The sequence below is a fragment of the Sorex fumeus genome, unplaced genomic scaffold, assembly GCF_029834395.1.
Source record: "Sorex fumeus unplaced genomic scaffold, SorFum_2.1 ptg000131l, whole genome shotgun sequence".
In the NCBI taxonomy this organism is placed as follows: Eukaryota; Metazoa; Chordata; class Mammalia; order Eulipotyphla; family Soricidae; genus Sorex; species Sorex fumeus.
The window spans coordinates 22,679,479-22,692,763 of NW_026606188.1; the positions used below are offsets into that span (position 1 = coordinate 22,679,479).

Genomic DNA, 13,285 nt, shown 5'->3' on the forward strand with positions numbered 1-13,285 from the left:
ATGTTCAAAGCCCACTAAGTCATCTATAATTGTCCACCAGGGTGGCTTACCAGACTGGAGATAAGATCATTCGTTTAATGACCAGAGTTAGAAAGGCATCTGAGAACAGGATGTTAGATGAAAATGTACCTTTCTTATTTTAATGTCAAATCTTGACATATTTCTGGTTACTAATCCCATGCTCTATGCTCTAGTCCCCATGAAAACTGAAGGAAGAATGGTTACTAAGGGCTAGAAAATCCGCATCTATGGGGCTGGAGAAATAGTACAGTGGTTAGGGCACTTGTATTGCACATAGCCAATCCAGGTTAAAGCGTACATACAATAATCAAAGCCAATCAGAAGTTCATTGGAAATAGGAACACATGAAAGTGAGAAGAGGAAGAAGAAAAGCACAAAGAAAAGCCCTGAGTCTAATAATCTGGTCATCTCTGATTCTGCTGCTGGAACTTGACAGCTCTGTGGTTTGGGATCATGGCCACACCAGTGATTCCCAACAGTGGTGAGCAGGTGTGTAGACACCACAATGCAAGGAGAAGACCCTTGGGGAGCACCACAGAACAGAACAGAGGTGTTGAACACCATGCCAGGAAGTGTGGTCCCTGGTGAGCATGTGGGAATATCGCTCTCTCTCGCTCTCTCTCTCTCACCTGCAACCTGAATGGACACAAGTCCTACAACTAAAAAGTGTGGCTTCAGCAAGCACCATAGCCATCTGTGTAAGTGCCACACTGTTATGTCACCTTGGGGCGAACCACACCCAAATGATCCAGCAACACAGCCATGCACATATGTGAGCACTGGTCATCATGACACTGCGGGGCTGGGGAGAAGGGTAAAATAAAGAAAATGAAAATATTATCCACCTGACTCTTAAGAACCAGTTCAATGTGTCCCCAACTTTGAAAGTTCCCAGACTTTTTGACTTTCAGAGACTCTTCCTTTATGCCAGCCCTGCACTATGTCTGTTTCTATAACAACAACAGTGCTGCCCATTTCTGGGTCATAATTGCTAGATATCATTGTAAGCACTTTACGTTATTCTTCAGCATATTTAGGATCACTGCAAGAGGTAGTTTCTATTCTTAGGCACAGGGCATTGCGCAGGAAACTCATCCAAGGCTATGCTGGGATTCCAACCTGCTTCCCAATGAACATTTAATTCTGATTCTAAGTGGCAACTATCCCTATTTTGAAAACCATCAGGTCCTCATATTAAACTGCATAGGGCTGGGCTAAGGATGTGCTCAGCATTCAAATATATAATTCACAGGTGGGAGGATCTGAGTTTGAGCCCCAGCACTGTGAAAATAGACCAAAAATATATCAACTGTGACCTTTTCAAGGGAAGATCTGTCTTACTCTAAGTTGTTTTTGATACCAAATGCCTGGCAAATCAGGAGATGCTAAAAATATTTATTCAACTAAAAATACTTGTGAAATTAGAGATATAGTATAGTAGGCTTGCCTTGAATGCTGCTGATATGAGTTTGATCCCTGGCATCCCATACAGTCCCCTGAGCCCACTAGGAGTGATTCCTGAGTGCAAATCCAGGAATAATCCCTGAATACACCTCCAAGTGTGGCCCAAAACCCAAAAACAAAATAAAAAATCATTTGCTACATTAAATGCAAAAATGAAGGGAAAAGTCTATGTTTTTGAAAAATCTAAGCAAGAGATCTATAGGCTGGAGAAAGTATACCATGTAGGAGGCTGGCTTTGCATACTATTTGTCCCAGTTTGATCCCCAGCACCATGTATGGTCCCCTAGACTTCACCAGGAGTGATCCCTGAGCAGAGAGCCAGGAGTAAGCCCAAGGGGGAAAAAGTGTTTGTCTCAGGCAACAGAAATGGGGAGGCTGTAATATGATCACACAGACGTCTGGTTGTTAGTAATGACCGTGGAGGAGAAAGAAATGGCGAATGATGAGTTCAATGGAAGAAATTTCTGGGTAGCATTCAAAACACATACAATTAGTTCATCAAAATCTCAAGACCCATGTTTTTAAAAAACATCCCATAAATGGAACTGGGAATAGTCTCTGGTGCCACTAGCATGTTAGAGGTGACCCCTATATCAGAGATTCTCCTAAATGAGCCTGATGATACCAATAAACAACCATCCCACATGAAAATCAATGACATAGGCAGAAAGCATGGTGGGAGCACGCAGTGCTTGTACATAACAGTTGATGAAGAATCCTTAATGGTTACTGATTTTAGACTGAAGATAATTAACTTGGAAAAAGCTCATAATGTTTTGAAATCTAATATTGGCTTTAAACATCAGCTCTTCAATCAATTCAGTTTTCAAATCATAACTTCAAATCCATAATGAAGCTCTTAAACCCCTTTCTCCATCAAGCTCCTACACTTGGAGAAGTCTGAGAAAAACCTGTTTTCTCAACTTTTTCGATGTTTATTAAGACTAGTTCCAACTTTACAGTAAAGAAAATTAGATACTTTCTGTTAAATTTCAAAGCCCTGACAATTCATTTTTATTAATTAAGCATTTACATTTCAGAAGTTATTATCAGAAGAAAATGATTAAGAAAAAGTTCTACCTGGTTTTGAAGACCCGATATCGGCTTGTCCTAATTGCTTTTTCCTTTTGGCTTCCTCCACAGGGTTTTCAAATTGGGTTTTCTGGTTAAGATGACTATGAAAGGGAGAAAAACATAAATTTTTGCTTAGAACAAAGAGAAACACATTTAAAATAGTCAATTATACCATTTTATCGGGCTGGAGCGATAGCACAGCAGGTAGGGCGTTTGCCTTGCAAGCGGCCAACATGGTCAACCCGAGTTTGATTCCTCCGCCCCTCTCGGAGAGCCTGGCAAGCTACCGAGAGTATCTCGCCCGCACCGCAAAGCCTGGCAAGCTACCCATGACGTATTCCATATGCCAAACACAGTAACAATTGTCACAATGGAGATGTTACTGGGCCCGCTCGAGCAAATTGATGAACAACGGGAGGACAGTGACAGTGACCATTTATCACCATAGTATATGGGACAAATATGTATGTATAGGCTATGGAAACTGAAAGGTCACAGTGGGAAAAACTCTGACAACTTTGGGAAGGTCCACAGAGATGTCTGAAAGCCAAACTGTTGAAGCATTCATTAGAGTTTTTACATAAATGCATGCAATAAAGTCAATGGCAGCTTTCTGAAACAGAAGCCAGATTCATGTCTACTGAATTCACACCTGTTGATAAAGTATAAAAGTATCAGTAAGATATTTTTTTGGTGTGTGTGTGTGTGTGTTTTAATTTTTACTAGTGAAACACCATGAGGTACCATTGTAGACTTACAAATTTTTGTGCTTGGGTTTCAATTATACAATGATTGAGTACCCATCCCTCCACCAGTGGTCATTTTCCACCACCACTGATTCCAGTATCCCTCCCACCCCCCACCCCCCTATCCCCCCCTGTCTCTGTGGCAGGGCATTCCCTTTTGTTGTCTCTCTCCTTTTGGGTGCTGTAGTTTGCATTGAGTGGCAATCATGTTTGGTCTATAGTCTACTTTCAGCATGCATCTCCCATCTTGGGAGAATCCTCCCAACACCTTTATTTGGTGCTCCCTTCTCTATCTGAGCTGCCTTTTCCCCTAGAGTGTGCAGCTGGCCTCCAAGTCATGGAGGTTATCTGGTACTTATCTTGGCTATTCTTGGGTGTTAGTCTCCTATTTTGTTACTTTATGTACCCCAGATGAATGCAATCTTTCTATGTTTGTCCCTCTCTTCCTGACTCATTTCACTTAGCATGATACTTTCCATGTAGTACCACTTGTATGTAAATTTCATGACTTCATCTTTTCTAACAGCTTCATAGTACTCCCCTGTGTAGATGTAGCAAAGTTTCTTTAACCAGTCATCTGTTCTCGGGCACTCAGGTTTTTCCAGATTCTGGCTACTGTAAAGAGTGCTGCAATGAACAAACAAGTGCAGATGTCACTTCGACTACACTTTTTTGCCTCTCTGGGATATATTCCCAGGAGAGGTATTGCTGGGTCAATATTGCTGTGTGTGTTGTGTGTTTTGACACACACCTGTAGTGCTCAGAGATTATTCCAGGATCTGTGCACAGGGAGCACTTCTGTGGTCTCTGGGGACCATATGTGATGCTGCGGATTGAACACAGGCCGGCCCATGCAAGGCAAACGCCCTATCTACTGTACTATCTCTCTGGCCTGGTGGGTTAATTTTTTAAGGGCAGCCAATGAGAGGGAGTTTCTAAATTAAACTTTCTCTAAAATGAAACAGCTGTAAAGACACTTTTGAAGAAATCTGAGTACAGAAGTCTTGGAGCATTTTACTATTACTCCTCCTGCTGACTCATCCACATCAATTTAGCAGCAGCTAAGAAAGTAATTTACTTTATCTCCTATCACAGAACAATCTTTCACACTTAAAGTTCTTCATAATTACATAATTGTTAAATGAATGATATAATTGCAACATAAGTTGAACTGATATTTATAGTTGGAGAAAATTCACAACTGACTCTTGGGGAAAGTACAGCCGAGAATAAGGAAAGCCAGAGGACTTGGGACTAACCACTGTCCATCCATCTGCCTTGTCTAAGGGAACAGCACATGGGCTACTCTGGCTACTTGGTTAAGAAAGCACCTATTGCACAAAAGATACTCAAGTGGACACACAGCACTTCCACAAAAGCAATGGGAATTATGCTCCAGTGCTTGCCTTGTATGTGATTCGATCTCTGGCCCCCAAATAGTCCCCTTGGCCCTGTTAGGGAGTGATCCTTGAGCAGAGCCAGGAGTAAGCCCTGAGCACAGCTGCATGGCCCCAAGCCCTAGACAAATAAAAAACACCCCCACTGCCTCCACCCCCAATAAAAAGAAAAAGAAAATAGGTATTTTAAGGCTGGAGAGATAGAACAGGATGTAAGGCACTTGCCTTGCCTGCAGCGGAACCTAATTCCAATCCCTGACATTGCATATGTGCCCCCAGCACATGGCCAGGGGTCCTTCCTAAGCAAAGAGCCAGGAAGACCCTGAAGCAGGGTCAGCTATGGACTCAAAACCCAAACTTCTCCCTCCACTACAAAGAATAAAGGTGATTCAGCACCAGTCTAATGCATTTTAACAAGAAGTAACACAGTGACTTCCAGCTATTAAACATCAGATCTTATGTAAATGAAGAAGCCAACTTCAAAAGACAAAAGCTTCCCAGAGGCAGGAATTCTAGCTTTCTGCCTGACTTTGTAGGCTTTTAGCGCAAATGAACTCTGCAACTGATGTGGCTGTATTGTTTCAGAACTCAAAACTAAAACAAGCTCTACTTGAAATGTTTAGGCTTTAATTTCTATGAAACTGAGTATGTTTGTTTCTTATTATGGGGCAGCACCTTCTATGTGAGTGTGTGTGTGGGGGGGGATAGAGAGAGGAGAGGAGAGGAGAGGAGAGGAGAGGAGAGGAGAGGAGAGGGGAGGGGAGGGGAGGGGAGGGGAGGGGAGGGGAGGGGAGGGGAGGGGAGGGGAGGGGCGGGGAGGGGAGGAGAGGGGAGGGGAGGGGAGGGGAGAGGAGAGGAGAGGAGAGGAGAGGAGAGGAGAGGAGAGGAGAGGAGAGGAGAGGAGAGGAGAGGAGAGAGAAAGAGGAAGTGGTAATACCACTTCCTACTAGGTATTACTTTCGAAAAATGACTTATTAGCCACAGACATTTTAGGTTTATTTCTTTTAAAAATATCTACATAGAAAAGGACACTTGGAAAAGAATAAACTGGTTTAGAACCTTGGTTTACTTTAATGTCACTGACTAGAATGACTCACATGTCCTTCCCAGGCATTAAAACATAGAAAGTAGCAATTTGGAGTTATACTCTGTATAATGAGTGGGACAAGAGAGAGGAAGCATGCAAATGAGCAAGAGTTTCCTGAAAATTGTTTGACATAAGAATATAAGATTTTAGTGAAGAAAGTAATTGTATATGTTACCTTAGACAACTTAGATAAAAATGCCCCCCCCCCCCCCCACTGCCAAAAAAACCCAAAAGAAAGCAAGAACACTTTCCTTTGAGCAGAGCACTTATGTGCATGATATTACTAAGAGGTAATATTTTGTTTTCTATACAGCTAGCTGTGGGAAAGGAAATAATATTACAGATTTTCAATAAAATTAAACCAGAGTAGCAAATGTAGATAGAGTATATGATAAGAAATTTGGAATCTCAGCTGTATTAACATTTTGTGTATACATGGATTTGTTTTCAATTTTATCTTGGAGCCTCCCCTGGCTGTGCTCAGGGCTCCCTCCTGGAGGGGCTCGGGCTCTGTGCTCTTGGATCTGTGCTCAGGGATCACTCCTAGTAGTGCTTGAGAGACCACAGGGGACTCAGACATGAGCATGCAAAGCACCTTAAACCCTGTACCATCTTTCTGGCTCCAATATATGGATTTAAAAATTAATTTCAACAAACAAATCTTTCTTTTTATTTCTGCTTCCCAAGCAGTAATTCAAGGGCCCAGTGGTCACTTCCTGCGATTCTCAGCCAGCCTACTGGGGCAGGTGAATGAAAGCACCCTGACACATTGCTGCACAAACTTAGAGCCACTAGGGAAGACACAGATGCAACCAAGGTCACCCAAGTGATGTGAGGTCTGCCAGGAATATAACTCATGAAGATCAGGGTGCCATGTGGCACTGCAGATACATGCAAGGGGTCAGGTACATGCAAGGCATGAGCACTATCCCTGGACTACCTCTCCAGGCTCCCAAACCATTTAAAGAAGAAACCCGGATACTAAATCAGATGTGTATGTGCTACCTTGTCACCCAGCTGCATTGACAGAAGAGCGCATTAAGATGAGGTTTGTGAGTATGTAGGGAGCATCCCCAAGGGCAAAAGCTGAGAGTTTGGTCTTTAGTTTACAGGTACTTGGGGGCGACCAGAGCTTTATATGGTGGTACCAGGGGTACCAAGTGATGCCAGTGAGCAAACTCAGGGCCTAGGACATGGCAGTTATATGCTCTCCTACTTGAGCTATTTGCCAGGTCTTAAAAATATTTTATGGAAATGCTATAATTCAACTTTTGGAACATTTTTTTTAAATCAACATTTTCAAAATCTCATCTTCTATAATAAAGACACAGAAAAAATGCCATTGTAGTTAGTGGTATTAGTACAAGGCTTCTGCCAAAAGCAATCACTGAGTCATCTGGTTTGACAAACGAAGGGAGCCAAAGAGTAGTCATTCAAGTGTGAGTGCTGATCGCCACTGGTACTCTGCAGATGCCTGTGGTCAAGATTCTACACCTAACTAACCTGGGAGTAAAGCCACACCTCATAGCTCAGTCGACTCCATGGTAACATGTATCTTGAGCTCATTCTAAATCTAACGAATCATCCTCTTATAAAGTAAACAGTCAAACAAACTGTTGCTTCTGTTGCTGTCTGTAATCCAGGCTCATGAACACACCTCTTGTGATACTTGTGAGCAGATCACTTAGGGTTTGCTCTAGAGTTGCTTCCACAATACACACTCTATTAATGAGGGCTGAATGATTTAGCCTAAGACTCTTAAAATAAGAAAATGACTTTCCTCTCCAGACCATGAATTCAAACTCACTTGGAGAACTGGAGCAATAGTACAGTGGGGAGATGTTTGCCTTGTATACAGTTGATCTGGGTTTGTCTCCAGCACCAATATGATCCCCGTCGCCCCACCAGGGGTGATCCCTGAGTGCTGAGCTAGGAGTAAGCCCTGAATACCACCAGGTGTACCCTCCCACACCCACCTACCCTCCACCCCGTGTGCCAAAATCAAATTCGCTTGGAGTGGACAATAGGACAATGATAATCATTATCTCAGAAGTGTTTGGCAGTGTCAAAACACAGCTGACTGATGCTCAATTTAAACAGAATAAACTACTAGCAGAACAATCCCACAAAATTGTTCCATATTTGGCTTTCAAAAGTTCCAGTGACCTGGAAAATGGCTGTTTCTTGATTTTAACTAAATACACTTAGGAAAAATAAACTAACAAAAGAGCTGCTGCATACATTTCAAACCACAGTATCAGAAAAATGTTAAATAATATGATAAAAATAAAATTAGCATAGCCTTCTCAAGGAACCAAAATCCTGACACTGCAATTAGAGCTAAGAGTCAAACAAACTGAGCTGTTCCTTTAGGGCCCACGTTTGAGTTTAAGAAAGCATTCCAGGATGTTGGAGAGATAGCAGAGTGGGTATGGCACTTGTCTTGTGCGTGGCCCACCAGGGTTCCATTCCTGACATCCCCTATGACACCCTGAACACTGCCAGAAGTAATTCCAGAGTGCAAACCCAGGAGTAAGCTCTGAGTACAACCAGGTATGGCTCAAAAAAACCAAGAAAACAAACAAAAAAGAGAAAACATTCCAAAAATCACTATACTATATTAGAATAATGGCAGAGTTAAAATAGGAATAACAGGTAACTTTAGGGATCAATACCAGAAAGTGTTACTGGTTTATGTAACATGTTTCTATTTTTTTCTCTTTAAAGAGTGATATTATCTATTTTCTTTGTATATAAATGAAATTTGTTTAATCTTTCATTATGGGAAATTTATTTGGGGGGAGACGGGCCACGCCTGGCTTGCTCAGGACTTAATACTGGCTCTGTGATCAGGAGTGGAAACCTGATCATATTTGGGTTCTCAGGTTGTTCAAATTGGAGGCAGCCAGTATGCAAGGTAAGCACCTTACTCCCTGTATAATCTCTTCATCCTACGGGGAATAATTTTATTTTATTTTAAATTTATTTATTTTTAAATTTTTATTAGTGAAACACCATGAAGTACAGTTGTAGACTTACAAATTTCTGTGCTTGGGTTTCAGTTATACAATGATCAAGTACCCATCCCTCCACCAGTGCCCATTTTCCACCACCATGGGTCCCAGTATCCCTCCCATCCCCCATCCCTCCCATCCCACCCTGCCTCTGTGGCAGGGCATTCCCTTTTGCTCTCTCTCTCTCTATGGGGAATATTTTTAAAACAAAATCAAACAAAAAATAAGAAGAAAAGAAAATATAAAAAGAAAAGATTCTCATTCTTGCTATTTTTTAAAGGTAATATCACTTTGTCACCATATCTCAGATGTAGATTCAGATTTCTAACTATATAAATAGCAACATTTTAATTGCAATTATATAGCTGGCCAAATTAGATGCCTCAGGTCAAAATTCTACTTAAAGAATCTGAAAAGATTCAATGGTTATAATAGTGCTGAAATTTGATAAAGAAAAGGAAAGAAATATAGATGATGATATTATCCTAAGTTCTCTGGTAACACAGGCAGGTATCTGGTACCCCAATAAGAGAAGGGGCACACACTTCTGTTTCAATGTAAACATGGGAAGTGGGGGTGAGAAAGTATAAAGGATAAGGAATTTGCCTGGCTTACAACCAACCCCAGTTCCATCTCCAGCACCTCATGATTATCCTTGAGCACAGAGCCAGGATTAGTCTTGAGTAATATGGAGTCTAATCTAACTCCTCCTTCCCAAGATATAAATAAAGAAATGTAATGATAGCTCTGTAAGAAGCCATTCTCATACCCCAAAAGAATACCAACTTCCTTAAAAACAGAATACTTTTAGTCATTTATTCAAAACTTTGGATTTTTACAGTATACTGTCCTTCAAGTCTTATTTCTGTCAGAACTGCAGAGGTTGTGACTGGAAAGAACTTTAATACAATTAACCACCAACTGCCCTCATTTCCCAGTTTCTATCAACTACCTTTCTCTAAAGGTAGTGGCCGGCCAGCACATGGGTAAGGCATTTGCCTCCCCCACAAGGAGTAATCTCTGAGCACAGAACCAGAAGTAAGTCTTGAGCACTGCCAGATGTGGGCCCCCAAATATAAACAAACAAAACGACAGTAGTGGCAATGATAACACCTCCAGCATTAATTAGGGACACCATTTCCTTCTGGCTCACTATACTGACCTCCCAAGTCTGGGGAGCCTGGATTCAGGGAAATGGAAGCTCACAGCCCTTACCTTCTTGTTCTGCTAATAGGAAGACTGGGCAGACTGAAGCGAGCAGAACTGCATTTAGTTTGCCCCAGAGCTGTGGAATTAAAGAAAAACATCTGGGAGAGGATTAGATGAGGTAGCAAACTTACTCAACATAGTACGTTCCATACTGAGGGTCCTCTATTTTCTCCCAGCCATAAGGAAGTTCTAGAAAGAGAAAGAACAATTGAGTAAAATGTCAGATTCAAAATCAACAGAAAAGAAATCAGTATGAAGTGTGTTCAACATCATGATGCTAATATTGGGGGAGACTGTGAGAAACCTGAGGGTCACTTTCAAATTAAATTTGAACTTGTGGCTTTCTCAATAGTCAGTATCTAAGCAAGTAATTAGTTCACCAGTACAAAAGGTGACATTGCACTAAGAGATGTTTATCTGAAGCACCAGCAAGGAAGATGCTATGTATTAATCATCAGGCAAATCTCTTTCCCTAAAAAAGCCTAGTGCTGCTGATATGAGATGTTTAGTGCAATATAGGAAGCAGTTGCTGTTTTAAATTTGTACTGTTTAGGAGGCTGGTGAGATAGTACAGTGGGTATGGTGCTTGCCCTGCATGCGACTGTGCCAGGTTGGATCTCCCCAAGCACCAACAGAAGTGATCCTCAAGCACAGAGCCCAGAGTAAGCTCTGAGCAACACTGGGAGTGGCCTCCAAACAAAAACAAAACAAAAATCTTCACCATTTAGATGAGATTTGTCAGTTATTTTTATACTTTTATACTGTGACCCCCTTCACCCCAAAGAGAAGTACAGCTTTGAATGTTTTCCAACTTAAATGAGCAATCTACATTTGCTTAACACCTAAGATAAGAATGACTTTCTCTAGCACAAACTTAATCTCAGTATATGAAGAAAAGTCCACATAACTATCATAGTGATTTCTATAGAACCCATGTTTGTGCAGAGTAACAAAGAAATTGTTTAATCAGAATTAGTATATAATAGTTACCTTAAGTAACAGAGCAATAAATTTAAACCCAAAAAACTGAAGTCAGTTGAGTCTCTGACAGTTAAATTCAGGTCTTTTCAACATAAGCTGATCCTGTCAGTAAAGCATTCTCTTTCCGCTCCTGCTCTGCCCATTTCCCAAGTGAAGGCTTCTAAACATAATTTAATTATCACACCTGAATTATGTTGGCAGGAATGTTCCCAGGAATGTTCCAGGTGGCTCTATTGCTACCAATCATACACTGATGCCCAACAAGAGAAAACAATTAAAAACCCACAATAAATCCCCCAAACTCCAGTTTTATTTTATGATAGCCACACCTTTTTTTTAAAAACTTTATTTTAGAAAATTTTGTTTGCTAGGCTGAAACATGGACACAGTGTATACACACACACACACACACACACACAAACACACACACACCAAATAGGATGAAAATTAAGGATATGAAGAAATTGTAAAGCATTTAGCCACAGTTATGTTTCAAGTCTCTAAGTAGAAACACCATTATCATGAACCTGACAAGCTATACAAATTGTTGGACTCATAAAAATTCTTAAACATTTGGAATAAAAATATAACAGATGACAAGCCTCTTAATAAAAAGTTTTGACTCCTTTCCACTTACTTTCTCCTTGTGTATGTTTATCTATTGATTGGTGGTTTGGGAGCTTGGCTGGGATTTTACTGCCATGCACCTGGCTTAATGTCTGAGATGGGAAAGAACAAAATAATTGAAAAGTCACTACTGAATGAAAACAGGCGAAAACAAATAAGAAAGTATAGCACTGTGGCACTGTCTTCCCGTTGTTCATTGATTTGTTCGAGCGGGCCCAGTAACGTCTCCATCATGAGACTTGTTGTTACTGTGTTTGGCATATTGAATACATCACGGGTAGCTTGCCAAGCTTTGCCTTGTGGGTGAGATACTCTCAGTAGCTTGCTGGGCTCTCAGAGAGGGGCAGAGTAACCCAACCAGGCTGGGCCGGGCCAGCTGTGCGCAAGGCAAATGCCCTACCGTTGCGCTATAGCTCTAGCCCAAGAAAATATATATATACTTATATTTATCATATATGTTATACTTACATACTAAATCATATAAATATCATTTATAATTATTTTCTTACAAGATGTACTTTAGTTAACTTTAATTCTCCAGAGCTAGAAAGCAAAGAGTAATCAATAAGAATAATCAACAAAGAATTACATTTTATGATTAAGCAACTGCTTAAAATTTAAGGATTTTTATATACATACATCTTAAAAAATGCTCTGTGATAACATTACTAAGCATTATCATTATAAAGCTTCTAGGAAAGATTTCTTGTAGTTGTTGTTCTGATTTCTGGATCAAACCTGGTGGTGCTCAGGACTTATTTCTGGCTTTTCACTCTGTGATCACTTTCAGCAGTGTTTGGGGGACCATATGCAGTGCCAGGAATCAAACATGGGTTGGTTGTGGCTCTGGGATCACTTTCAGCAGTATTCAGGGTACCATATGTGACATCAGGGATCAAACCTGGGTTGGCTATGAGTAAGGCAAGTGTCCTATCTGCTGTACCATCTCCAGCCCTGAGAATTTTCTTTTCTTTTCATTTCTTTTCTATTTTGGGAGAGGGGCAAACCACATACGGTGGTGCCTTACTCTGCACTCAGGAATTACTCCTGTTGACGCTGGGGATTGAACCCAGGTGGGCTGCATGGAAGGCAAGTGCCCTACCCACTGTACTGTCCATCCGGGCCCCCCCTCCCAATTTTTTGTCTTTAATAGAAGTTTTCTTGGCAGCATGGAAGCAAATGTTGCCAAGCAGCGATACCCTCAGATCTGCACCTCAGCCAAGCTTTTGCTTTGTCTTCGGAGAACTCTGGAGAACTGAAGGAGCTACAGAGACCTGAAACAGACTATCTGACATCTGAACAGGATGTATTAATATTTCAAAAGGATAAAAGATCAACATAAAAATATTTCAATGTTATTCAGGAGGCTGAGTAGCATTTTATTTAGCATTTACAATAATTAACAACTCACATAGTGCATATTATGCTTTCTTAAGAGAATAAAATGGGTAACTTATTTTCTGGATTACATTCAGTAATCAGTACAAACCTCTAGAATTTTTTTTAAACCATACTTATTAGCCAGTTTGGGGATTTTTGTGTTGTAGGGCAGATTGTGTAAATAAAGAAATAGTTGCTGTTTGCCCACTTAAAATAAAAGTAAATAAAACTAACTCTAAAATACTTAACAATGTTATGTACTATCTAGACGACCTACTCTTTCAT

General features: G+C 40.8%; 1 protein-coding gene across 4 annotated transcripts in view; it reads right to left on the reverse strand.

Annotated features, from left to right (window-relative positions):
• The window catches only part of MAGI3 (membrane associated guanylate kinase, WW and PDZ domain containing 3), a 312,781-nt gene that overhangs the window by 50,123 nt on the left and 249,373 nt on the right, over positions 1–13,285 (reverse strand). For all 4 annotated transcript variants that reach the window (XM_056139117.1, XM_056139116.1, XM_056139119.1 and 1 more), the window contains exons 7-8: positions 10,144–10,201; positions 2,566–2,660 (exon numbers count right to left, since the gene is read on the reverse strand). In XM_056139117.1, coding sequence (XP_055995092.1) covers positions 2,566–2,660; positions 10,144–10,201 — 153 coding nt within the window. The remainder of the gene's footprint in view (positions 1–2,565; positions 2,661–10,143; positions 10,202–13,285) is intronic.